This window comes from Orycteropus afer, unplaced genomic scaffold (assembly GCF_000298275.1).
Source record: "Orycteropus afer afer isolate SDZICR_OR568_19922 unplaced genomic scaffold, OryAfe1.0 scaffold00239, whole genome shotgun sequence".
NCBI classification, from domain to species: domain Eukaryota; kingdom Metazoa; phylum Chordata; class Mammalia; order Tubulidentata; family Orycteropodidae; genus Orycteropus; species Orycteropus afer.
This window is the reverse complement of record NW_006921826.1, coordinates 5181380-5208101: the sequence shown is the minus strand read 5'-3', so window position 1 is coordinate 5208101 and position 26722 is coordinate 5181380. Positions and strand designations below refer to the sequence as shown.

At 42.3% G+C, this 26722-nt stretch overlaps 1 protein-coding gene across 1 annotated transcript in view; it reads right to left on the bottom strand.

Moving 5' to 3' along the window:
• Positions 1 to 26722, bottom strand: part of KIF26B (kinesin family member 26B) — a 781172-nt gene that overhangs the window by 191548 nt on the left and 562902 nt on the right. The window contains exon 5 of the mRNA XM_007949154.1: positions 23308 to 23491. Coding sequence (XP_007947345.1) covers positions 23308 to 23491 — 184 coding nt within the window. The remainder of the gene's footprint in view (positions 1 to 23307; positions 23492 to 26722) is intronic.

Genomic DNA, 26722 nt, shown 5'->3' with positions numbered 1-26722 from the left:
GTGTTGGGTGGGGAAAGAAGAGGGCAGGGTGCAAAAATAAAAAGGTAATGATTTTATAAACTCATAGGAGGAATTTGCTGACTAAAGGCAGGGGAGGTGTCAGACAAATAATAACACATAAAAGGGGAGTCCTAGGTCATGTAAACAGTTAACATGCTTGGCTGTTATCCAAAAGGTTGGAGGTTTGGGTCCAACTAGCTGTGCCTTAGAAGAAAGGCCTGGCAATCTACTTCTGAAAAGCCACTGGAAACCCTGTGGAACGTAGTTCTACACCGACGCATGTGGGATCTCCTTAAGTTGGAGTCAATTCCATGGCACTAGCCTGGTTTTCCGGTTTATATGCAAAGGGACCAGGGTGCATAGACTTAAATGACTCACTGTCCCGAGGGCTCTAAGAATGAGCAGTTGGCCAGGCAGAGAAGAGCATGAGAAAATGTGCAGATCTGGCCACATATAAACATGTAGCTTCAATAACTCCTTTTATAGCTAGACAGACATGGGAGAAATGGTGGCATAAGCACTGGAAACAGAGCCTTGAAGTGTAAGGCTCCCATAGTGAGAATGGACAGACACAGCAGAGCCAACCATGAGGTATTTGGTACATTTTGCCTAAAGACCCCTCTTAAGCACTGTTAAGAGTCTTCTCATTTTAAAGGTATAACCTATGGGTTGCCATTTTTTCCCACCAGATTATGTTTTTAAAGGTTTGTCTGAAGTCTAAAAATCACAAATTACCTTCTCACTTCTAATCCTCTGAGTATGATTCCTGATTTTGCCCACTCTTCTGAAATTTCTGCAACTGTTGTTGCTGTTTGTTGCCTTGGGGTTGGCTCAGACTGGTGATGACAGAATATAAAATATAGAAACAGAATAAAAAGTTGCCCAGTCTTTCACCATCTTCATAGTCATTGGTGTTTGTGTTCACTCTTGAAGCCACTGTGTCATTTGAGTCCCTTCCAAACTAGGGGGCTCATCTTCCAGTACTATACTCAAAAAACTCACCGCTACAGAGTCAATTCTGACTCATAGTGACCCCCTTTGAGTTTCTGAGGCGGTAAATCTTTACAGAACTAGATTGCCCAGTCTTCCTTCCGTGGAGTGGCTGGTGGGTTTGAACCACCAACCTTCTGGTTAGCAGTCAACTGCTGTAGGCACTATGCCACCAAGCTCTTTTTTGGACAATATTCTTTGTGACCCATAGAGTTTTCATTGGCTAATTTTCAGAAGTAGATCACCAATTCTTTCTTCCTAGTTTGTCTCCACTGAAACCTGTTCACATGAGTGACCCTGCTGGTATTTAAAAGACTGGTGGCATAGCTTCCAACATCAGAGCAATACATGAGCCACCATAGTACAGCAAACTGACAGACAGGTGGGGGAGGTATGCCGACTTCAGGCCCTTTAAGAAACACTCTCTGGTTTTGTTCTTGGATGTGGACACTAGCACAACTGAGAGGTGCAAGTTCAGCTGAGGAAATAGAAGTAGGTCTAGAAGGCTGAGTTATGGGTATAATGTTGCCAACAGCCACTACTCAGAGGGAAGATTGGGCAATCTACTTCCATAGTGATACTGCCTCGGAAACCTAAGGAGGGGTGGCTATGAGTTGCATCCAACTGACAGCAGTGAGTTTGGTTTGGATTTTGGTTGCCACATCAGCCACCCAGGCATGAAAAGTGATCTGTAGCTGCCCCTGAGAGAAAACATCTGAAGAGAGTGCTATACGGTACTACAGCAGGAAGCTGAGGCCACAGAGAGGTGGGAAGGGCCCTGGAGCAGATTCAGAGGACCAGAGGGAAGCCCACTCTGGGCTGGTGAATTCTTCCATGACTAAGAGACTTCAGTTTCTGTCTCTTATAAAATGCTCCGTCAATCCTTTGTAAGGGTCAGGTGGGCTGGTGATACTACCAGTAAACTATAAAGTATACTACAAATGTAGTCATTATTACTAAAATGTGCACAGATATGCTATTGACCCAAATCAAACCATCAGAGTCAGCATGAGCAGCATGCAGAGAGGTTAGGACTCAGACTCTGGAGCTGGACCACCCTCTGCCACTTTCTCACTATCTGACTTCAAGCACGTGACTCTCTGTGCTTCAGCTTCCTCATCAGTAATATAGGGATAACGACCATCTTCCCTTATGAAGGTGACTTAAATGAGTTAATGTATATAAAGCACTTAGAACGGCAATCAGCACACAGTAAATGCCAGGTAAATATTAGCTATATAAGAACTCTGGTGGCATAATGCCTAAGGCATCTGACTGCTACCCAGAAGGCCCACTCCTCGGAAGGAAGACTGGGCAATCTATTTCTGTAAAGATACCGCCTCAGAAACCCAAGGAGGGGTCACTATGAGTCAGGATCTATTTGACGGCAGTGAGTTTGGTTTTATTATTATTATTACATCAGAAATTGGAATGCTCTTCCCTTTTTAACTAGGATTCAAATACCAATGCTGAGTCAGAATTACAGATACTTTCTATATACAGGTTCTTTCTATAAAGAATGAACTTACCTGGCACCTTAGTTATAAAACCAGTTGGTTCAGCTCACCTGGTTTCCAAGTGTAGAAAACCCACATTTCTCATTTCAGGCTTGCTGTCTCCTGAGCAGAGGAGTGCTACATGCACCAAATGGCTTCCCTCTTTATCTGCGGCTGCCCAGGCTGTTCCCCAACTGTCCAACTCTTCTCATCCACCCACCTACTTACTGCTAATTTGTGCCTGCACTATCACTTTTTCATTATTAATAAGCCAAGACCAAGTTGGAAATAGCTTTGTGCTGTTGGGTTTCAGCACAGCCTCCTGTCTGCCTAATGGCCCTCACGATAAACAGCCGCCCATAAGCTGGAGAGATTCTCAGCCACCTGGGGCAGCACTTCCTTCATCTCTGAGGCACTTTGGTTTCTTGTAAAGGGGCTCCCCACCACTATGTTCATCAACTCTGCACAGGCTGCTCTCAATTTGATCTCCCCTGTGACAATAAGGGGTATAGCCAGTATCATACCCAAGCATGACTCCACGTTGGGACCATGATTTTGAAGGGGAGACCACAAAGTCCAAAATATATTCTGGAGATTTTGTGTTTGTATATGCATGTGTGTGTGTGTGTGTGTGTGTGTATAAAACCAAACTCACTGTCATCGAGTTGTATCTGACTCATAGTAACCCCTATGAAGTTACTATGGTTTCCGAGATGGTATCTCTATGGAAGTAGATTGCCCAATCTTCCTTCTGAGGAGTAGCTGGTGTGTTTGAACCACCAGCTTCTGGTTAGCAGTCAAATGCCTTAGGCACTACATCACCAGAGCTCCAATCAGAATGCTCCTTGGGAGCAAGGGTGGTGAGACTTTGGGTCACTTGCTTTGGACATGTCATCAGGCATGACCAGTTGCTAGAGAATGACATCATGTTTGGTAAAGTAGAAGGTCATCAAAAAGGAGGGAAACCGTCAGTGAGATAGACTGACACAGTAGTCACAATAATGGACTCAAACACAGCAATGATCATGAAAATGGTGCAAGATTGGGCAATGTTCCATTCTATTATACATAGGTCACTGTGAGTCAGAGCTTACTTAGTGACAACAATGGCAACAGAGAAAAGTCTTGGGTGGAGACAGGCTCTGTGCAAGGGTCCTGCAGTGTAGTAAATTACTTAGTGTGGCTTTTCTACCCATAAGTCTTTGTAAACTCTGAAATTGCCATGAGCAACTGAGGAGCTCCTGATTGCTAAAGTTATCCACCTGGGGTATTTCTGTTGAGCAGTGGCACAAAGCAATGTTCTGGGAAGTTTGCACTCTCTCAGGTGCTTAGAATTCTGATGTTATGGTTGGTTACTTTGGCCACTCTGCCAGGCTCCAAAGGAGGCCTCCTAGAGGCAGAAGAGGTCTCTCTGATGGCTGGCTGAGAAAGATGTGCTGCTGAGAGAAACATGCTCCTGAGAAACACACACTGCTGAGAAAGAGACACTGAGAGACACACACTGCTGTGAAATAGACACTGAGAGACACGCAGTGCTGAGAAAGACACACTGAAAGACATGCATTGTTGAGAGAGAGACACCAAGAGACACGCATTGCTGGAATAGTGGCTGAGAGAGACTGTTGGCTGAGAGATGACAAGCTGAGAGAGACTGAGCATTTTTCCTGAACTTGAATTGTAGCCTGTTGTTGTTGTTGTTGTTATGTGCCGTGGAGTCAGCCCCGACTCATAGCGACCCCTCCTTGGGTTTCCGAGGCAGTATCACTACGGAAGTAGGATTGCCCAACCTTCCGTCCGAGGAGTGGCTGGTGGGTTTGAACCGCCAGCCGTCTGGTTAGCAGGCAAGTGTCTTAGCCACTATGCTACCAGAGCTCCCTGAATTGTAGCCTGGTGCTTCCCTAATAAACGCCATAATCTGTGAGTTCTGTGTGGCCACTGCAGTGATTATTGAACCCAGCAGAAAGGTGGTGAGTGCTGCAGGAGGAATGGTTGGTATCAGGGTTGGTGAAAGGGCTGGAGGGAGGCAGCATGTGTGGCCTTGCAGGAATAGGCCTTGGGCTACTGATGGTGATTCTGTCTTCCCTTTGTGGGGTTAGAGGAGGTGAGAAGATGCGGCCTCCCTGCCCCTTTAGCAGGCCCCCTCTTGTAGGGACAGGTAATAGAGGGATGGTGGTAAAAGGGAATCAGGAGTTTGAAGGAAGAATGTCTTTATGGAAGACAGCTAATCTGACAGTGGGTTTAACAATGTGAAATTCACATGTCACATTTCCTAAGGATGGGAAAGACTGAGAGATTGACAGGCTTGCATTTCCCTCTTTCCCAGAAACTTATGGAGTCCCCGAGAACTTCCATGAAATGAGGTGAAATGTTTTAAACCTCAATCATCTGTGAAAGCAACACAAAATCCAAGTTTCCTCTTTGCTCTTCTTCCAATATAAAGTAATTAGGAACAAAGTATAATGAAAGCATTAATATCTAATGGTCGCTGAATTTTAAAACAATGGCTACAAATATTATGGCAAAGGTGCTCAACAAATTGAACTGAATGAGCATCAGTATATCCAAATGAAAAAACACAAAAGGAAGTGGATAGGGTACAGCTCCTTTCCCGACAAATCATGGTCTGTGGGGTCAGACTCATTAGCTGGGGGATGGGTGAGTAATGGCGTAGAGGTGGGATCAGGGGATAGACTGCATAGGGTAAGTGGTCTGTGAGGAAAGAGTAGCATCTTTGCAGGCCAATGAGTGACAGAGAGAGAAGCATTGCTGGCAGAGAGAGGGCAGGGAGACAGGCAGGGAGACATGGAAAGGCATATGACATGGCATTAAGACCTCCTGTCTGAAGCCAAAATATTAAAAATGTTGATTGAAAAAAATAGCCCAACCCAAGGACAAATCAAAAACCCTTGTTAGTCACTGTGCATTTGATAGTAAAAGTGGAATTCCTTGATTTTAATGTAAAAAACATGATCTTAACATTCACAAAAGCTTTGAGAAAATGATAATGGCTTTCAGGATGCTCAGTGTTATGATGAGCAGTTTTGCTGATGTCAACTGGCAAGAACTCTGCCATGACTGCTATCAAAGATTTGCTAGTATCTTTAGTAATAGTCAACTACCAAAACGGAAAGTGCATTAAGTGGCGTCTTCGCTTCCAGCCACTTCCCAAGCCAGAGCAGATAAGACAATGGGACAGAGGGTTTTCCAAGTGACAATGTCATGTGGCATTCTGCTGTACAAATCAACATGACTTTCCCATTGTTATTATTCAAATAAATAATGACTGAGATTACTCAAGCTGAGTTTTCTGAGAGGGCAGACAGGACAATGATGTGGCAGGCTGCCAGTCCCTGTAAATCCTGATCTCTGGGGCAGGAACTCCAACCCTGAGTAAGCAAGCCATCTACCCAGCACCAACCATGAGCCAGGACCAGGGGACACAGCATGGTCAGTAGCAGCTTCTGGCACCAGAGAACTCTAGGTCTAGAGGGGAAGAGAAATGAGAACTTCAAGGCAGGGAAGAAAGTGCTGAGTTGGAACCTCAACAGGGTGCTGTGAAGACAGCAGGAAGCCTAGGAGCTCTAAGGAATCTTCCTGGGGGAAATAAGATTGATACTGGAACCTGAAAGACAAGGGCAAGTTAGGAGCAGAGGAGGAAGAGGGCAGGAGCATGGTCTATGCAGATCAAGGGCCAGAAAATGTGTCCTCTTGGTAGCATTGAAAGCAATTGAGTAAATATTGATTGACTAAATGACTCCCCTTCTCTCTGGCACTGTGTTTGACATGGGTCATGGTCTACATTTGAGGCTCTTCATCCTCTGCATGACTTTTTCTTGGTCATTCCTTCTAAATGCCCTCTAAATGCTTCCCACAGATCACCTAAATACACTATGGATGGCTTTTGTTTGCCTGGCATCCTTCTTCAAGGACAGCATCTTCTTTTACTTGGAAATACTTCTCCCCTACTCCATTCCTGTGATTCAGATGGGAGCAGCCATTTACTTATAGCCCATACTCAATCTGGGCTAATGAAAGCCTTCCCTGGGATTTTTGAGCTCAGGGCCAGAGAGGACAGAAGTTTGTCTGTTCTGGGTAGAAGGTGTAAGACTTGACACTTTGAAGCTGTTAACAGCTATGTGAGAGTAAAGGCTGGTCTGAACTGAACAAGAATGAAGCCACAATGTGGGAGGAAGCACAAATAAGAGATAAAGAGAGAAAGCAAGCCTTGGAGCGCTCAGTGGGTCCTAGTTCCAGGGATCCCTGACATGTTCATGGTCTGGTTCATGAGACACCACTATCTCTCCAAGCATTTCTATAACCTGACCATTTGAGCTCAGTTTCTGTTGTTTGAAACCAAAAAGACTCCTAATTGATACAAAACCTTCTTCCTTCTCTTTTATGTCTCTCTTCTCATTCTCATTCCAGACTCTACTATCTTCCAGCACAACATTATTCAAGGTAACTTCAGAATCTCACCTATCACTAATGTCACTCTCATATCTTAACAGAGGGATTTCTCAAGGGAAATGAGGAAACACTAGAATTTGGAAGGGTATGAAGTGCCTTCCTTGATGGTTAAAGCAGAATGGAGAACGTACAGGTGTGCTTGAGTTGGAATAGCATAATATAGAATAGTTGGCAGCTTTCTATATGAACATAAACAAAGCCCCTTGCTTCACTTCACTACAGAGAGGAAAAGTGCAACTTCCTTATCACATACTTTCAGGGGAGTTCTATACATAACCAAAGGATGTGAGAGTTTTTTTGAGGAACATTCTGTATCAGTACTAATGTTTTGTATGCCACTGTGATTCATTAGTACAAACTAATTGAGGGGAGATGTCTGTATCACATCAAAGTGTTACAAATGAAACAAAAGTATATCCTTCCCCGACTGTGGCACTATCAGTTGTCATCACAATGCAATACAGATACTGTAGGAATATTATCATATACTCAGTAAAAATGATGAGAGGAAAGCTCACCAGGAAGCCAATTATCTTGCACAAATTTCAGCCTGATCTGCCAGGATAAGCCAGAACAAGGATAATAATAATAAGAAGAGATATTTTAATTTGAGTTGTCTACCTAAAAAATGATTTTGAACTCTGTAAGGGCAAAGAGCATGCTTTAACATATCTGTGTACCCTGAAAGTAACTAGCACATACTGCTTTGTGCTATTGAGTTGACTCTGACTCATGGTGACCCTACAGGACAGAGTAGAACTGCTCCAAAGGAGCCCTAGTGGCACAGTGGTTAAAGCGTTTGGCTGCTAACCAATTAGGGTGGAATGAAAGCTCCTTACTCAGGTCATAGCCCTGCTCTAATGTAAGGCAAGTTTTCCTGGGATATGTTGCATCACCTTTATCATATAAAAGGAGAGAGACACAAGCATAGAAGAAGGGACTTGACTACCACCAAGAAATAAGAGCCAGGAGTGGAACATGTCCATTGGACCCATGGTCCCTGCACTGAGAACCTCCTAGATCCGGGGGAAGATTGATGTTAAGACACATAAAGAACTGCAAGGAACGCCAGGCCCACAGGTGTTGAAAGGAGCCAAAGACCTTCCTCCAGAGCTGACAGAGAGAGAAAGCCTTTCCCTGGAGTTGGTGCCCTGAATTCAGACTTCCAGCCTCCTAAATAGTGAGAGGCTAAATTTCTGTTTGTTAAAGCCATCCACTTGTGGTATTTCTGTTATAGCAGCACTGCATAACTAAGACACTTGGCAAGGTACAAGGCTTTCTGCCACCATTCACGCCAACACTTTCACTCCCTGCGTTTGCAAGCAGAGCAAACAGCCAGACTGCATGCTTGCTCAATGCAGGGGGTAAAGGTGTGAATGGCATTTTATTAGTCCTCCAGCACCTTTGAGCTCCCCCTCTCCTCCGCCCTCCCCCCCACCCCCAGTGTGTGACTTTTTTACTTTTTTTATTGACTGGGCGGCAGGGTGAGGGAAGGAAGACAGACAGACCCTGCTTTCTGTTCTTCCCATTCCTATGATTGCCTTCCCACTGATTTATATGAAAATACAACCAAAGAAATATTTTTTTGACTGGATTTTTAAAACGTTACTCTACACCAAAAACCTTCTGGTACATACATAGTGAAATATTTTCTCAAACTATTTAGCACAAGGAACCGATCGAGTACCTAAGGTCAGAATAAAACTGAACCTGCCACTTAGTTCATCCATCTGGGTAAGATATTTTAAAAAGGCCTTTGGTCCTCCTTCTCAAACTCAAGGTGGGCCATGTAGTCAAGCTGCTGAAGGAAATAACCCTTGGATAAAAGAGTCCTTTTTCATGTAAAAATCCAAAAGGTTGCACAGAGGGTAGACCAATGGTTAAGGTCTTGGCTACTAATTGGAAGTTATCAGTTCAAACCCACTCAGCTGCTCCTCCACTGGAGAGAGACCTGGTGGATTGCTCCCATAGAAAGTTTAGAAAACCCTATGGGGGTAGTTCTACTCTGTCACATGGGGTCATTATGAGTTGAAAATTGCCTCAGCGGCACCTAACAATAAGAAGAACACTCAGAGGGAGTCCTTGGGTGGCACAAACAGTTAATGTGCTCAGGTTGGAGGTTCAAGTGTACTAAAAGGTACCTCTGAAGAAAGGCCTGCTGATCTAAGGCCAAAAAAATCCTATGGAGCACAGTTCTACTCTGACACGTGGGTCACCATAAGTAGGAGTCAATTTGACAACAACTGTTACAAGGCTCAGAGAGAAAAAGCCTAGAAGCAACTTGTTTACTGATAATCATAGTAAGAGTATTAAGAGTTTACAAACTGACTCCACACTGCCTGATCCCATTCTCACTTCACAGCCCATGTACACACATGTCACTTTTCTGGGGCTATATCTGATACACAGTCTCTCCTCCATCAGTGAACTAACCTCAATCAAACTTACTACGAGGCCAAAGCTGGCCTGAGGTGCTCCAGCCTAACAGTTGGGCCTGTGTGTTTTCAGAGAACAGAAAAGGTTGTAAGTGCACTGCTTGTGGTGCTGCTCTGTGGGGTGTCTGGCCTCTGGTGGTAAACCAGGCCCCCTGGGAACACCTGGGAGGGAGAGGGCAGGGGATCTCCTTCCCATAGCATGCTGTTGTGATCTCACACTTCCAAAGAAAAGAACTGAACTTATAAACCTGAGAAGCTAGCATAGTAAGCAGAGACTATTTTTACCATCATTGGTGTCAGGAAAAAAAAAAAAAACAAAAACTTCTAGTTAACTGCAATGGTACCAGAACCACTTGCAACACCATGTGTCTCAGAGTAGAAATGTGCTCCATAGGGTTTTTCACGGTCAAGACCTTCTGGAAGCAGATTGCAATGCCTTTCTTCCAAGGTGCCTCTGGGTGGATTCAAACCATCAATATTTCATTTAGCAGCTGATTGCTTAGCCATTTGCACCATCAGAGCACCACTAATATTTATTGAATCCACTAAGTGTATTCATTGTTGTTAGTGGAGAGATCTCAAGTGAGCAAACAAAACAAAACACCAAACTCACTGTCCTCGAGTGAGATCCAACTCATAGAGACTCCTCCTTGGGTTTCTGAGGCAGTATCACTATGCAAGTAGATTGCCTGATCTTCTTTCCGGAGAGTGGCTGGTGGGTTTGAACCACCAGCCCTCTGGTTAGCAGTCAAATGCCTTAGACACTATACCACCAGAGCTCCCTCAGAGTAGCTAGGGGATTTTTATTTTAGAAACTATTTAACATTTAAAGAAAAACATGTTTTGCTTTTAAGAATGTATCAGAGAGATTTCCACCCCTCAAAATAATGATACATTTCATTTCAATGAAGCATTAGAAATAGATTCCAGTGTTTTCTATGTAATGCAAATCATTTAGTAGACAAGAATAGTATTCCCTACTTTATCTGAGGGATAAGGAAAACCTTCCAATTAATTCAGCAGTTTGGTCTCCCCGTTTTTTTTTTTTTAAATAAAATTATATAAAGCCCATTTTAATAATATAATTACAGAAAATCATGATTAACTTTCCTTTCAGCTATTAGCAAGAGAAAGATATAGAGAGATAAGATGCTAGAAATGTTACCTTGAAATATACCTACTATTCTCATTCTCTTGAAACCAGTAATTGTCTAATTATGCTGAGCTTGACTGAAATGTGATTTTTGGACAAAGATTGATCAAAAGCCCTACTCTGGCATAATAATCAATCTTAGTGCCCTTTGGTTAGTTGAGAAAGTAGCTTTTTTCCCGAAAGAATTCCCTAATTTTATCTCGCATTCTCATTCCTTAAGTCAGGATACCCATTAGGGAGAGATTCTAAAAACAAACAAAAAACAGTTGCCACCAAATTGATACCTACTCATGGCGATTTGATGTGTGTCAGAGTAGGACTATGCTACACAGGGTTTTCAGTGGCTGTTTTTTCAGAAGTAGATTAGCAGGACTTCCTTCTGAGGCACTTCCGGGTGGACTCGAACTTCCAACCTTTTGGTTAGCAGCACAGTATGTAAATTGTTTGCCTCACCCAAGGACTCACAGTTATTATAGGAGGCCCCAAACCTATTCTATAATTATGGTAAAGATTTTTAGCCTTTTGAAAGTCTCCCTCTAAAAATCACTTTCCTCCTGCTTTTTCTACATGCATACACAGACACGCACACACACGTGCACAGACACGCACATATACAAACCTATCATCTCCATTTAATACCTAACAAATAGAGCTAGTAGGATTAAGAAAAAAAAATCACAAAATGCGGGTGGTGGTGGTGGTGAGGACTAAGAATATCTAATTGAAAATCTGCCTTTAAATCTTCATGATTGATCATCTTTAATATTCAAAATTTTAAACTTTTGTATTTCCCCACATAAATAAGTTGACAAGTTACTTAATTTTGTTGGGCATTAGTTTCCACATATGAAAAATGAGGGAATGGGCAAGATGGACTTTAAGAAAATTCCTCAGTGAAGCATGTGGGCAGTGTTTGCCTTTGCCAGCAGGAGGCAACATCTTCTACCTAATGGTGCTGTCAGTCTCCCAGGGCCACTCTCTTGCTGAGGTGGAGTAAGTGGGGCAAGGGCCAACAAGGTCTTGTCATTTATATGTTTGTGGTGTTTCTGATTTATTATCCCAGGTGCCTTTTTCTAGATGGCTCCTAGATAGTGCTTAATGCCAAATCATAACTTTACAAGTATTAAACAGAGCTATGAAAGAATATCATAACCAACAACACTCACTGAGTGTCCTCTATGTAAGCTGGCACTACAGAGGTGGAAGGATAAAAAGAACATGAGTCCTTCTGCCAAGAAGTTTACAACCTGGTGAGGGAAGCTGAAAAGAATATTTCACTAGAAATGTAACTAAATGAATTCTTATTAGCCCACAGAGATGTCTTATGGAATATACATGTAAATAGGAGGCCCTGGGTGTTGCAAATGGTCACACATGCTTCTTACTAACTGAAAGGTTCAAGTCTACCCAGAAGCTCCTTGTTAGAAAGGCTAGAGTACAGTTCTATTCTGACAAACATGAGGTTACTGTCACCATGAGCTGGAGTTGACTCTACGGCAATTGGATTGTATCTGTAGATAATCAGCATCTGGAGGGCTTTGTGTTCTTGAAACTTAGACCAGAAGGTTTTCAGAAGATCCTAGCACTTCAGTTGAAGCAGGCAAGGGAAGTTGAAAGAACCAGAAAATGCAGAATCTCCATGAAGAAAATAGATGGAAAATGTTCTTCTTATTCCTGTGCCCTGTGAGCTACCTTAATGCACCTGGGATATAATCTGGCAAATCTGGGCAGTAGGGCCAAACTATTCCTCCCTGCTTACCCTCAAGTTCTTTCATCCAGATAAGCTGCTGATTGCAGCTAACTCAGGCAAGGAAAGACAAAAAATGAATATTTTACATGCAGTTATGTGCCATCTTATCAAAAATCTGATCTTACTAAACTGGAATGTACCACCCACCCTTCTAGTTCCACATCTGATAACAAAGACATAGAAAATTATATTCATATAGTTTTGATCAGCAGAATTAAAAGTAGTCATACCAATAATGAAAAATGTCTTCATGATAACTTTCTAACCAGTGGCCTTAGAGAATCTCCTAATATTTCCCTTTTGTTTGCAAGAATGAAAAACCAGTTGACTCATGGTGATCCCATGTGTGTCAGAGAACTGTGCTCCATAGGGTTTTTTTTTTTTTTTTTTAATGGTTGTGCTCTTTCAGAAGAATCTGCTGGCCTTTTTTCTGAGGTGCCTCCTGTAGGTAGATTTTTTTTTTTTTTTTTTTAATGGTTGTGCTCTTTCAGAAGAATCTGCTGGCCTTTTTTCTGAGGTGCCTCCTGTAGGTAGACTATAACTCCTAACCCTTCTATTAGCATAAAGTGTGCTAATCAATTGCACAATCTTTCCATTTGCAGCAAACATGCTAATCGATTGCATGCTAATTGACTGCATTCAAGGGTGTTATGGGAGGTGTAGAAAAAATTCCCACGAGTTGGGTCAAATTCACCCTAGAAGCAGCTCTGTGCTTACCGCACCAGGGACTTCCCACCCTAGTTCCTGTATTCTCTCAGTCCAAGGTTTCTGGGACATGCCCAACCCACTGCGCATGTGCAGCCCAGAGGTTGCCGCATGCTAGGAGGACGGTGCTGCAGCAATCTCTGCATCCACGAGAAAAAAGGAACCTTGAAGATTAATGAGTCAGAACGCTTTCTCCAAGTCTTCTTTCTCCTTTTGATACGAGTTGGGGAAGGGGTCAAGAAGAAAGAAAGGAAAAAAATCTCTTAACTACATGAGCTTAGCAGACTCAACCAAACGAACTGAGCAGAGAAAAGAACTCAAATTAGGGAGGGGAAGGTCACACGACATTATTTTCCAGAAGAGCTAACAATTTAATTTACAAAGCTATCCAGCTAGCTATAGTGATGAATATGCATGTATCATTTATGCAATCCTTTCCCCTCCCTGGACAGTTCACTGAGCTGCAATTCCCAATTCACTTTTCTCATCTGTATGTAGTGTTTATGGATGGAATAATGAATGGTGAGTAAGTAGTGATGTCCGGTTTTTCATCACATTTGAGTTCTTTATTTTGTATATACTTGCAGTGAATTTTAAGGGCTGGCTCAAATCTTCCTTCTCTTTGATAAAGCTTAGGGATGAGGAAAAGCACGAATGATATAAGGAACTGGACAATTTGCAAATTGTTAAATAATCTGTACCTTGGTGAGCTGGAAGGCATGACATTTTCTCCTCCATATAACCTGGCATCACTTCCTGAACAAGGGAAAACTGTAACTAGGCATTTCTACTTGTTGAATAATGAATAATGGCTGTATTTTTCCTTCTTAAATATTTATCTTACTCCTTCCTCTCTTCTTGTAATCCAAACTTCAGTTTAACAGGAATCATGTTATATCTTTCTCTTCCATACACCACTATCAAGGTTTAGTAGCTGTATGATTTCTATCCTAAAAATACCAATAAGTCTGTAAAGGAAAAAGTTTATCCTAAAAACCATACCTGGTTCTTTAAACTTATCCTATTCTATTAGTTTACAGACCAAATAAGGGAAAGTTTAAAGTCAACCTGAACAACATAGGACCTGGTGAACATTATATGAGCAAGTAATGTGTGTGGTGTGTGTTTGTGTATGCATATACACATGTGCACAAGCCAACCACATGAGTGTGTATACTTAATTAAGTTTCAATAGAGGTCAAAATATGCTGACACTGAATTTGAAAAACACTACAGAATAAGAGACAGAGGAATTGAAATTGAGGACTGAGAAGAACAGAGGATAATTTCTCTACATGTTAGAGAGAAAGGTAATTTGACCAGACAAGTAAGTCTATTTCTAAATCATAACTGAAGACTCCACCAAATCACTGACTTTGGCCTGCACTGACATAGAGAAGAAATCTCAGTGACACATTGCAGAAAAGTACAGGTAGATCAGCAGAGGTGGCTGTTACATGGATCTACTGTAATAGATATCACACAGTCCTTCAGACTACGCCAACTGGGGATCCCAAGGAGAAGGACGCAGCATTTATAGCACAGGGCAGTTGTTAAGGCTGAATGCCAGTCAAGTGTTTTCATGGGAGCTTAGGTTTTATGGAAACCAGGATAAACTCTCCCCTTCCTATGTAGAGATCTGGCCAACCAACTCCTGGGTATTGTCTCCTACAGTGGCATCAACTGTACTATCTGGAACACAACAGGTCTGTATAAATACAATAAAACCTGTGAAAGCCAGAACTATGTAAGGTGAAAATCTGTTAGAGAAGGAAATCTCAAATCTTTTCCACTAAAACAAGTGACAGAAAAAATGGTAAGACTGCATCCTGTAAAAAGTGGAAACTGCAAGAGCCAGAAAAACAAGGCAGACCTGGCGAGATCTGGCTTTCACAGGTTTCACTGTATATGTCGGATGAATAAAGCATGATAAGCACTCCTAAACCTGTACACAACTTGATTTTCCAAAATTCCTCTTCCATTTGCTCCATCTGTTACAGCCTTTCCAAATCCTATAGAGTCTGTTTTCTTGCTGCTAGCACACACCAGTAAGAGTTCTCTTATATTCTCAAAACTTGTTTGCGTAAACAGGCCAAGTACTGATCACTGTCATGTTTTTTAGGCATTCTTGGAGGTTATGAAGGAAAAAGGAAGGCTCCTTTTCCTCAGGCTTCATGTATTCCCTTTCAAGTATTCTGGGAAGAGGTGAATCAATTTACATGTGGATTTATTACCAATGTGATCATTGCTATAATCACGCTCACCTTTAAAAGCGCTTACCCACTCGTGATGTGTCGTGACATGGTTGCAGACACATTTACTTAGTGAGTTGAACAGATAATATGCTTTGCTCTGTTGTTGTTGTTATTTGCCGTTGAGTCGGCCCCGACTTGGGTTTCCGAGGCAGTATCACTACAGAAGTAGGATTGCCCAACCTTCCTTCCGAGGAGTGGCTGGTGGGTTTGACCGCCAACCTTCTGGTTAGCAGTCAAGTGCCTTAGGCATTATGCTACCAGAGCTCCTATGCTTTGCTCTAGAAGCTTGTAATCCAAGAAAAGAGCTCTGACATTAAGCTGTGACACAGTAACAAATGAACCTTAAACATAATGTTAATTAATTGTGCAAACAAATTTCATGAAGAGTGTTTACTGACTTAGGAGAAGGAACCCTTTTCAAATAGATTAGAGGTATCATTTACATATAAGCCAAATCAATGAAATATAAACTAAGCTGCTTTGATCCATTAATCACAAATCATCTTTATCTATTCATTAAGATAGTTTCTACAAGACCACTTAGTAGAATAATTACTTTATACAACGTGAAAGTTACACAGAATTTTTTTAAGTCTATAATTCTTTTTCTTAAATCAGATTGTCCAACTTAGTCAAATTGGTGAGATCTCTAAGACTGATTGTTAAAAAGCTTCGGAACAATGCATTACATTATAAGTGCTGTAAGGACAGCCCCAGTGCCCAGTATAGTACTTGGCACATAGTAGGTGCTCTAAGTGCAAAGGATCTTAAAATGTTTCCTGTGTGCATGTGCTGTGCTGTGCTTCAGCTCCAAGTCTACTGGAAGTTCCCTCAATTTCTTCTATCTTTTTCTCTTCCTCAACCATGGCTCAAGAACTGTTCAATGGCCAGCAAGGACTCTCTGGGGTGGGGGTGGGGGTTTGCTGCTGGAACAGCAGGGATTGGATTGGAGAAGTGGACAGGATGGAGAGCCCTCATCTCCCTGTCTATCTGTGCTTGGCTGTTACTGCCCTTTCTCTCCCAACTGTGATTCTAAAAAGGGAAGTGTGTCTTTCTTCCCTGGATGAAGGCAGTTGGTTCCAGATGTTATTTTGCTACCAGTAGGAGCTCTGGTGGTGTAGTGCCTAAGGCATTTGACTGCTAACCAGAAGGCTGGTGGTTCAAACCCACCAGCCACTCCTTGGAAGGAAGATTGGGCAGTGTACTTCTGTATAGTGCTACTGCCTCAGAATCCCAAGGAGGGGTCACTGTGAGTCAGAAATGACTCATTGGCAGTGAATTTGGTGTTTTTCCAGCTTTTATATGTACATACATAACATTTTAGAGGGCCGTGTATATCTATTGTCAATCTAGTGAAATAGTAAAAATAATAAAATTGCCTAAAGGTCTTGACTTCTGGTCCTGATTCTGGTCCACTGAAAAGTCTCTAACTCTTGTTCGAACTCAGTTTTTTTATTTACCAAGGGAAGAGTCTGCTCTAAATAAACCCATGAGACCTCTCCCATAACAATGAAAACCTCCCAGGCTTCCTGAGGAAGTTCTTAGATGGTTTAGGCATGAGAGTGGAGCTTGGGCTGGGTAACAAAGACTCTCTCTCACCCTCAGGACCACCTCAAGTGTTCTAGCAGCTCACCACTCCACCCCAGGAGGCCCCAGCTCAGGTTTAAATAATTGAGTTGCTTTTGGCAATTCAGTCAAGCTTGTATATTTCAAATACAGTAAGTCCCCAGGTTATCATTATCCAACCTACTTAGAGATAACTCGTAAGTGCCCTTTAATGTTATATAAATTTGCCCTCATTTTGAACCAATTGGGCCAACCCCTAAACCAAACCCAAACCACACCATCAAGTTGATTCCAACTCATAGCAACCCAACAGGGCAGAGTAGAATTGGGCCACTGAGTTTCCAAGGCTGTAAATCTTTACCAAAGCAGACTGCCTCATCTCTCTCCACAGAATGGCTGGTGCATTCAAACCCAATGACCTTTTGATTATTAACCCCAACTACTGTGTCATCAGAGCTCCTTAAATCAACCCCTACTGTTCTGGTTACCTAGTGCTGCTCTGACAGGAATATATCACAAATGGATGGCTTGAGCAAACAGGAGTTTATTCTTACAATTTGGAGGCTTTAAATCCAAGTTCCAAGTGCCAGGCTCTAGGGGCTGGGTGAAAGCCCCTTAGCCTTGGGCTTCAGCTCTGTCTCCTGCTCTTGGCCCACTGAAGCTAGAGGCTTTTGTTCACTCAGACAGCTGCTGGCTGCTGAGGCTGCCAAGCCCAAGGTTGACAAGTAAAAAGGCACAGTCCCAATGTTACCAAACCACACGATAGGCCATTTTTCAAGTCCATTGAAAGTCCCAAGGTTGGCAGAGTATGGCAGGCTGCTGAACAATGACATAGCTACTTGCAGGGTTCAAGCGTTCCATAAGCAAGAGACCATTCCCCAAGGTTTCATCTTATATACAGAAAGTAGACCACAAACCCAAAGGCAGCTACTCAACTGCTCACAGTATATTCCACCATGGAGTTGATTACCAGTCTCATCATGGGGAATACTACATTTAGCTGCCCAGCCACTCAACCAGGCCCAGCCAAGTTGACACACAAACTTAACCACCACACCTACTCATTACAAATTCTTCATCACAATCACCTTCACTTGATGCATGTCCAGCTTTTAAATCTTTGAAAAGGCTTCAAGCCTTTTCTTGCACTAAAACCAAGAACCAAATTCACTGCCATCAAGTCAATTATGACTCATAGCAACCCCCTTTGGGTTTCCCAGGAGGTAAATCTTTAGGGAAGTAGGTTGCCATATCTTCCTTCTGCAGAGAGGCTGGTGGGTTTGAACCACCAACCTTCTGGTTAGCCTTAGGCACCGTGCCACCAGAGCTCCTTTTTTCTTGCACTAAAAACCAAAAAAAAAAAAAATCAAACTCAGTGCCATCGAGTCGATTCCAACTCATAGCAACCCCCTTTTGGATTTCGCAGGTGGTAAATCTTTATGGAAATAGATTGCCCAGTTTTCCTGCTGTGAAGTGGCTGGGGTTTGAGCTGCTAACCTTCTGGTTAGCAGTCAAATGCCTTTTCTTGCACTAAAAGTTAAATAAGAACTATATGCACCTGTTCTGACTTACCTACAAATTTGACTTAAAAACAGTTAGGAATGGATCTTATGAGTAACCAGGAATTGCCTGTATGCCTATTTATATATAGCTCTAATTATTCATGTTCTATATTAAGTTCCACTGTATTTCTTTGAGATACTAAAATGTAAATTATGCAACAGCAGTAAATTGATGGGAATTTTCCCATGTAGATAAAAAGAACTTCATGTCCTAATTATAGCAAGATATCAGTGCGTGGAAAATGGATGAATCTGGGAAGATGGGGCTCAGATGAAGGTCAGGCAATTTGGCAGCTATATGGCAGAGTAAAAATCTTCTAGTATTATGGAACCAGACTCTACTGGGCAGGAAGAGGCAGGATGGGATGTGTGCTTAATGACTTCTTGTTTTAATCACAATACAGGCTTTAAAATAGCAAGTGGACAGTTTTGACTATCTTCCAGAAAGTACACACCTCCGACTGTCACTCGCTCCGCCACTGCCCCCAGATCCTCAGCAGGGCAGGAAGGAAGATCAGCTGCCATATGGCCACTGGTCAGACAGAAGTCACACCTCTGTCACTTGCTGTGACACACAGGCTGATGACTCCATTCATGACACACTTCAATGAACGAACTCAGGGCTTCCTGCCATCAGCTGGCTAACTTCACCCCTTTGCCTCCCATTCAAGAAAGCATATTGGATTGCAAATGGGTGAGAGAAATAATAACTTTGTGATCATTAATTCAGTGTCTGGTTTGCAAGATTTAGTTTATTAACAGCAGTCATGAGGTGGTGAAATAGTTAAGCACTTGACTAGTAGCTGAAAGGCTGGGAGTCTGAACACACCCAGAGGCACCTCAGAAGAAAGGCCTGGCTATCTGCTTCCAAGAGGTCACAGTCTTGAAAACCGTATGGAGCAGTTCTAATCTGACACATGGGTTAGCATGAGTCAGAATTGACAGGAACGAACAACAATAGTTTATTAACTCTCATAACTCCTCCATACCATGTTGGTGCAAGTTCTGAGTCATCCTCCTAGCTATTAAAATACTTTCTGTTGGTTAGGTCCCTGGCCTTGGAACCCTTATTCCCTTGTCTCAGAAATCTGGGGGTGGGTGGTGGTGGTGCTTGCCTGGGTTTGGGGCTCAGGCCATGGCCCAATGTGGTGTAGTGAATTACTTAATATGGCCCTGTTAGCCATAGTCTTTGTGACTGCCACCAGATGACTGGGTGGAACTATGCAAATGTGAGGTGCTTGTAGCCCACCAAGGGGACTGGATAGCTTGTTAATAATATAAATAAGGTACATGGATGGCACCCTTGTGTGGACGGGACTATGAAGATAAGGTGTATAGAAACTTAATGTAGGAAAGGTCAGTTTTGCCATCTTACTAGGCTTAAATGAATCATCCCAGAGGTTGAAAGGAAGGGAGTGTGTGTCTGTGTGTGTGTGTGTAATCTCACTATCATAAAAAAAGAAGAGCCAGGAATGGAGTGCATCCCTTAGTCTCAAGATCACTGTGTTGTATTTTTTTGAACCAGGAGACAAAGAGAGAGCTGTAACACTGCTGAGAAGGTGAGAGACAGTGAGAAGCAGTGTCAGAGAAGAAGCAGCAGAGAAAATGCAGCAGCAGACCGACAGTAGAGACCAGCACAATATGGAGCAGTGGGCTTGCTGGCCCATAGATGGAGAAAGCTGAACGCCTTTAGGCAGGAAGCTTGCTGGCAGGGTGGGGTGCCTCTCTGGGCACCTATTTGCAGAGCTAAAAGAGCATTGTAACACTTGCCTGAGCAGGGCAGAGGCCAAGGGGCTGCAGGGCCAAGAAGCTGAGATCAGAAAGAAGCATGCCTATGGCATGACTGAGAAGAAGCTGTTCTGATTGAACAACTGTATCCTAAGTCGTTTCTGATCCTGAATTGTAACCTGTTACTTCTCTACTAAATGCCATAATCATGGTATTGTCTGTGAGTTTTGTGTGGCCATTACAATGAATTATCAAACCCAGCAGAGAAGTAAAGTGTGTCATGAGAGGGAAGGTTAGAATCAGAATTGGCAAGAAGGTTGGAAAGTAGTGGCATGCCTGACCTCTGCCTCAAAGGAATCTGCTTTGGGTTGTTGATGCTGATGGTGATTCTCTCTCTACCTCGTGAAGTAAGAAGAGGTCAGATGATGCTGCCCCCATGCCCTTTTTGTACCCCACTCGAAGATATATCTACATCACCCCTTTCAGGAACAGCAGACAGGGCCCGTGTTAAAGATGCAAAAAGACAGTTTCTTATGTGGTTCATATGTGTCCAGCACAGGGTCATACTAAGGTATATGAGCACACTACGTTGGCTAATAACCTAGTGCCTCTTCAAAATGATATCATTTAAATATCTGTTCCCATTTATTCAGAAGAGAAGTTGAATGTTGCTAGAACATGAGAGGAGACGGAGACTGCAATGGCAGCTCAATTTTACCTTCTCCAGAGCAATTCAGCTCTCACACTGAAGCTGCAAACTCTCTCAGCAAAACAGAAGTCCAGAAGTTACTTCGGCCTATCAAACACTGTAGTGTAGTGAATTACTTAGTGTGGCTTTCCTAGCCATAAGTCTTTGTAAACTTCAAGGTGGAATTTGCCGTGAGCAACTGAGGAGCTCCTGATTGTTAGTTATCCACCTGGAGTATTTCTGCTGAGAGCAACACAAAGCAATGTTCTGGGAGGTTTCTGCTCTCTCTCAGGTGCTTAGAATTCTGATGTTATGATTGGTTGGTTTGGCCACTCTGCCAGGCTCAAAAGAAGGCCTCCTAGAGGCAGAAGAAGTCTCTCTTTGACTACTGGTTGAGGAAGACATGCTACTGAAAAAGACACGCACTGCTGAGAAGGAGACACAAGAGACACGCATTGCTGAGTGAGACACCGAGGGACACACACTGTTGGGAGAGAGACTGGGAAAGACTGTTAGGAGAGAGACTGTGGGCTGGGAGAGAGACTGAGCATTTTTCCTGGACTTGAATTGTAGCCTGGTGCTTCCCTAATAAACCCCGTAATCTGTGAGTTCTGTGTGGCCACTGCAGTGAATTATCAGACCCAGGAGAGAGGTGGTGGGTGCTTTGGGAAGAACAGTTGGTGAAAGGGCTGGAGGGAGGCAGCATGTCTGGCCTTGCAGTAATAGGCCTTGGGCTATTAATGGTGATTCAGTCTTCCTCTTGTGGGGTTAGAGGAGGTCAGAAGATGTGGCCTCCTTGCCCTTTTTGCAACCACTCATTACTATTCCAGTGTCATCCTTGGGCTATCACTACCCTTCCTAGGTAGATTCCATCCACACCAAGTCCTCTCTGTGTAAGGAATCCTCATGATACTATTTTCTCATTTCTTTACATGTCCAGTGACATGAAAGTTACCCTCACAGACTGAGCCCAGATCCCTGACCTATTGATTTGTTCCTTACTTTATCTCTGGTGCTGGGAAAGCCTCAGCTGAAAACTTTCATATCTGCTTTAAAGCCTTGGAAAATTCCAGGACTGCATGCTGCTTTCCATTAAAGTAAGCATTGCCCTAGTGAATATAATCTTCTAAAATTTAAACACTTTTGGAATGAATAACATCAAGTTATTATCTTTCTAATGGGATAGTGAAATTGGGGGTATGAAAGCAGGGAAGGAGACAGGAAACCTGAAAGAGGAGAAAAGCACAAAAAAGATGGGCAAAGAGTGTGAGGATAAACTCCAGAAGGCCTACTGACTAAGACGGAGGCCACTGAAGACATAAACTTGGGTGACTTTATGGTCAAGGTGTTAGGTAGTCACCAAGCTAAATAAATAACATTTCATTCCTCATAGTTCAGCAATTGCTCCCTTCAGCAAAATGGGCAACTTCTCAAAATGAAGCTCAGAGTGGATTCAGACTGGCAAGATAGCATACCAACCAACTTCTGATGAAAAATTAAAGAAATAAAACAGCCACATATTAATCTAAACCTTTTTAGAAGTCCCAGCTTATGTAGCAATTGAAGAGTAATCATAAGATATTTCACCCAGATATTTATCTTGGGGGAGAGAGAGTTTAGAGATGGCATATAAAAATAAAGGTATTTCAAACAGAGCTGAGCAACATCTTGTGAAAAATGTTCTTACAACTCTAAGTATTTGTAACAACGCAGAAGTGCATTTCTTGGTCAGAAGGGCATGAATGGAATGGAAATCCCATCAGTCGTCCAGTTCAAAAATAGAAATTATGTTTTTTTTTTAAGAGGGAAAAAAAGCCAAAGTATCACAAGGAAATTGGTAAGTGACTTTATATCTTATTCCTTCCTCTGCATTCTATCTTTTGTGTCCTTGTGTCTTTTCTTCAAATGGTTATAGTTCTATCAAACAATGCAAAGCTATCTTTTCACCAAAATCAAATCAGATCTCCAACAACTTGAATGTTTTAATTTGGTACACATAGTAAATATGCTCAACCTCAGTTTGGAGGTTCCAGTCTACCCAGAGGCACCTTGGAAAAAGGTCTGTTGATCCACTTCTGCAAATCAGTCATTAAAAACACTACGAAGCACAGTTCTACTCTGATACACGTGAGGCTGCCATGAGTTAGAGCTGACTTGACTTCAATGGTACCGGTATTTGTAAACAAATTTTGCAATCTGAGGTCCCTGAGTGATACAGTGTACAACCCACTGCTAACTTAAAGTTTAGTGGTTCAAATCCATTATAGAAGAAAGGCCTGGTGGTCTGCTGCTGTTAAGATTAAAGCCAAGAAAACCCTATGGAGCACTTCTACTCCATAACACATGGAAGCAACTCCACAGCAACATTTTTGTTTTTTTTTCCTAATTGAATTTTGTTTTCTCTCCTTTTTCCCTGTCTCATTATTTTAACAAATTGGAGCCCTCACTTTCTTCTCTCTTCTGAGTCTAGAATCCTCTGATCGTGAGTGGTTGTGACCGTAGACGTGCTTACCTTGCCCAGTCCTGGGGTGTCCTTCACCTTATTGACTGCTCTCAGCAGACAGGGTGGAGCGGGGGGAGGGGAGGCCTGCAGAATCCCACTGAAGCTGGTGGCAAAGAGAGGCGGCTCAGCCACAGAAGAAGTTGAAGGCCGATGTTTCTTCTTTTTAGAAGATAGATTCAACTTCTGGGCAGCTCTGGAGGAAAAATGAAGAAAAGGGACAATAAAGGGTAAATTACTATATAATCAGATATGGTAGGGGTACTTAATTTTCTGTCTCTTAAAGAACCCCCTCACAAGCTTTCACTTAAAAGCTTAATAGCACTTTCTCTCCTTACCCTCAGTGTGTTTGGTAATAGCCCCTTACTGCAAACAGAGAGCTTAATAAGCAACCCAATGACTTACACATCAGGGAAAAAAAAAAAAAAAAAAAAAGCCATAAAAATACATGGTTCTGCAATCAGCATTCACAAAGAATTGTTTGTTAGTTATCTAGAAACACACAGCTTTAGCATGATTACAGCTGGTCATCTTTGTGGATAAGCACCACCAATTAGGTGAATCATGCCATAACTTCTCTGGTATAAACTCAAATGTGAGAGACCTTATGAGCTAGTACTTAGAAATTCTAACACCTTGTAAAATCCATGCCAGTCTGATGAAGAGCCATGTGGCAAGCAATCAAGGCATGTTATGTACACAGCTGTGGAAGCAAAACACAAGCCCAGGTCAATAGAGAGAATATAAATTAAACAGGTTTTAGAAACATAACATCAAATCAGAGTGCAGGGCACTGAGCCTATGGGAAAGCAGGTTTTTGTGCAGGATAGTCTTTAAATACAAAATGCAATTCACAGGTAAGTGCCTGGAGTGAGAGGTGCAAATGGAGAAAGGAGTGGAGTGGAGCTGGACAGCATCATTAAATAATATTAGGTGTTCACATCACATCTTCCATCACTCAAGTGCCCTGTAACATAAAATACTGTAACCTTTTATCACAGAGTAGAGGTAGAAAAAAAAGGCAAGAGATGGTGTTAGTCAAAGGGGCTTTTGGAAAAAAAAAAAAACAGCAAAGATCTGTGTTTTAGGTCTGTCATTGGAAGATTTAGTGGGAATGTTCCAATAGGGAATAAGATGAGAAAACAAGTGTCCTTCATAGAGAATAAACAAAAATGACATTTCACAGACAATATACTTATTTTTCCACCATCCACCTGCCAGTTTGTTGTGCTGTGGTGGCTTATATATTGCTATGATGGAAGCTATGTCACCGGTATTTCAAATACCAACAGGGTTACTAACAGTGAACAGGTTTCAGTGGAGCTTCCACACTAAGACAGACTAGGAAGAAAGGCCTGGTAATTTATACCAGAAAATTAGCTAAATTAGCATTAGCCAACATTCTTCTCTATGGATCACAATGGGATATATTGTTCAATATAGTGCTAGAAGGTGAGCCTTCTAGTAGGAAGGCACTCAAAATACACAGTGGCTGCAACAACGGACTCAAGCTTCCCAACTATGGTGAAGTGGTGCAGGACCGGGCAGTGTTCCATTCTTTTATGCATGGGGTCATCATGAGTCAGAGCTGACTCAATGGCAACTAACGTATTTAATTCTGGACTAATTTTTTGTGGTTTCACACTATTGTTTTAAGAATTCCTATTTCCTTGTTGAATGGTATTAAACATCTGAGCTGCTGCTTAAAACAAACAGACTGTCATGACTTTATTCTATGGATCAAAACCTTAGAGTTCATCTAACGTTCTTATTTATTACCTAACAGGTTACAAGAGTGGCAGGTCAGAAAGACAAAATTAGCACTGCTTACACTTTCATCCCTGTCCCTCTCAAAAGAAAACAAAAACAAACAAACAAAAAAAAACCCCACTGCCATCAAGTGGATTCCAACTCATAGAGACTCCCATTGGGTTTCCGAGGCTGTAAATCTTTACAGAAGTAGATTGCCTCACCTTCCTCCCATGGAGTGGCTGGCGGGATGAACTGCTGACCTTCTGATTAGCCGCCAAATGCTTTGCCCACGACACCACCAGAGCTCCTTCTAGTTCTCTTAATGATCTGGAATACCTACTGCCATCAAGTCAGTTCAATTTTGTATCTATAATAATCACAGGAGCTCTGGTGGTGTAGTGCCTAAGGCATTTGACTGCTAACCAGAAGGCTGGTAGTTCAAACCTACCAGCCATTCCTCGGAAGGAAGGTTGGACAATCTACTTCTGTAGTGATAATGCCTCGGAAACCCAAGGAAGGGTCGCTATGAGTTGGATCCAACTTGACAGCAGTGAGTTTGATTTGGTTTGGTTTATAATAACCATGCTTTTGATAAATCCTGGGCTACAAAATTGCTACTGCACAAATATAGCCAATTGCATTACCATTTCAAAACTTACTTTTTTCTTACCTGTAAAACTGAAAATTTATTTCTCAAAAGTGAAATACAAAGGAATGGAATGCACAAGGAAGAATAGATTTTGATGGAAAGATACTGCAGAAATCCCAATACCATGTGTCAAACTGAAGGAATTGTATAGTCATTCCATTGGAGGATGATGAAAAATCAAGGACAGATTTCCAAAATGTTTCCTTTTGCAAATGAGTGAAAAGAAAAAAAGCAGGAATGTATTTTTTCTTATGATTTTGTTGTCATTCTTCATGACGCTTTCCTTCAAAACTTAAGGGTGAAATGGAACTCTTCAATTACGAGTCTGTTACTTCTCTTGGCAGTTTTCATTAATCTTTGAGATCTCTCCCTGAAATGAACAGTGATTCATCCAGAACTACATGTCAGATGGTGGCACAAGGCATCAGCATCGAGTTCTTCTGACACTTTCTCCTCTGCTCACTGATCCCTCAATACTGTTAAAAGCCATGTTGCCTATCTCTTTGAGAACTAGAAAGGAGGGGAAAGAAGATGATCTGCTAAAAACTGGAAGGTGGTGTTTATCCATTTGCATTTAGGATCCTTTTGTGCAGCAGGAAAAGGGCTAGGCAGCCGCTGTGGCTCCCAATCCCACACCCGTTGGGGTTTCCAGTCTAAAATGGGGAAATAAGAGAGGAGAAGAGGTGATGCTAAAAGGCAGCTCAGATGAGGTAATGGCCTGTTGATTTTCTCCTTTTCCTTTTACCCATCTCTGCCATACCTGCCCACATACTCACCCACACACATACTGAGCAGATGAAGAAGGTGAGAATCTTTGAAATTAAAACATATGAAGAACATACCCAAGGACATCACTCCAGCAGTTCACTCCTCTCTCTCTCTCCTACAATATCCCATTTTTACTCTATACTGGATCATTCACAACAGCACAGACATATTGGTATTCCTCTCATCTCTCTCTCTTTTTTTTTTCCCCTAAATTTTTTATTGTGATTTGGGTACAGTTTTACAAAGCAGATTCTTTTT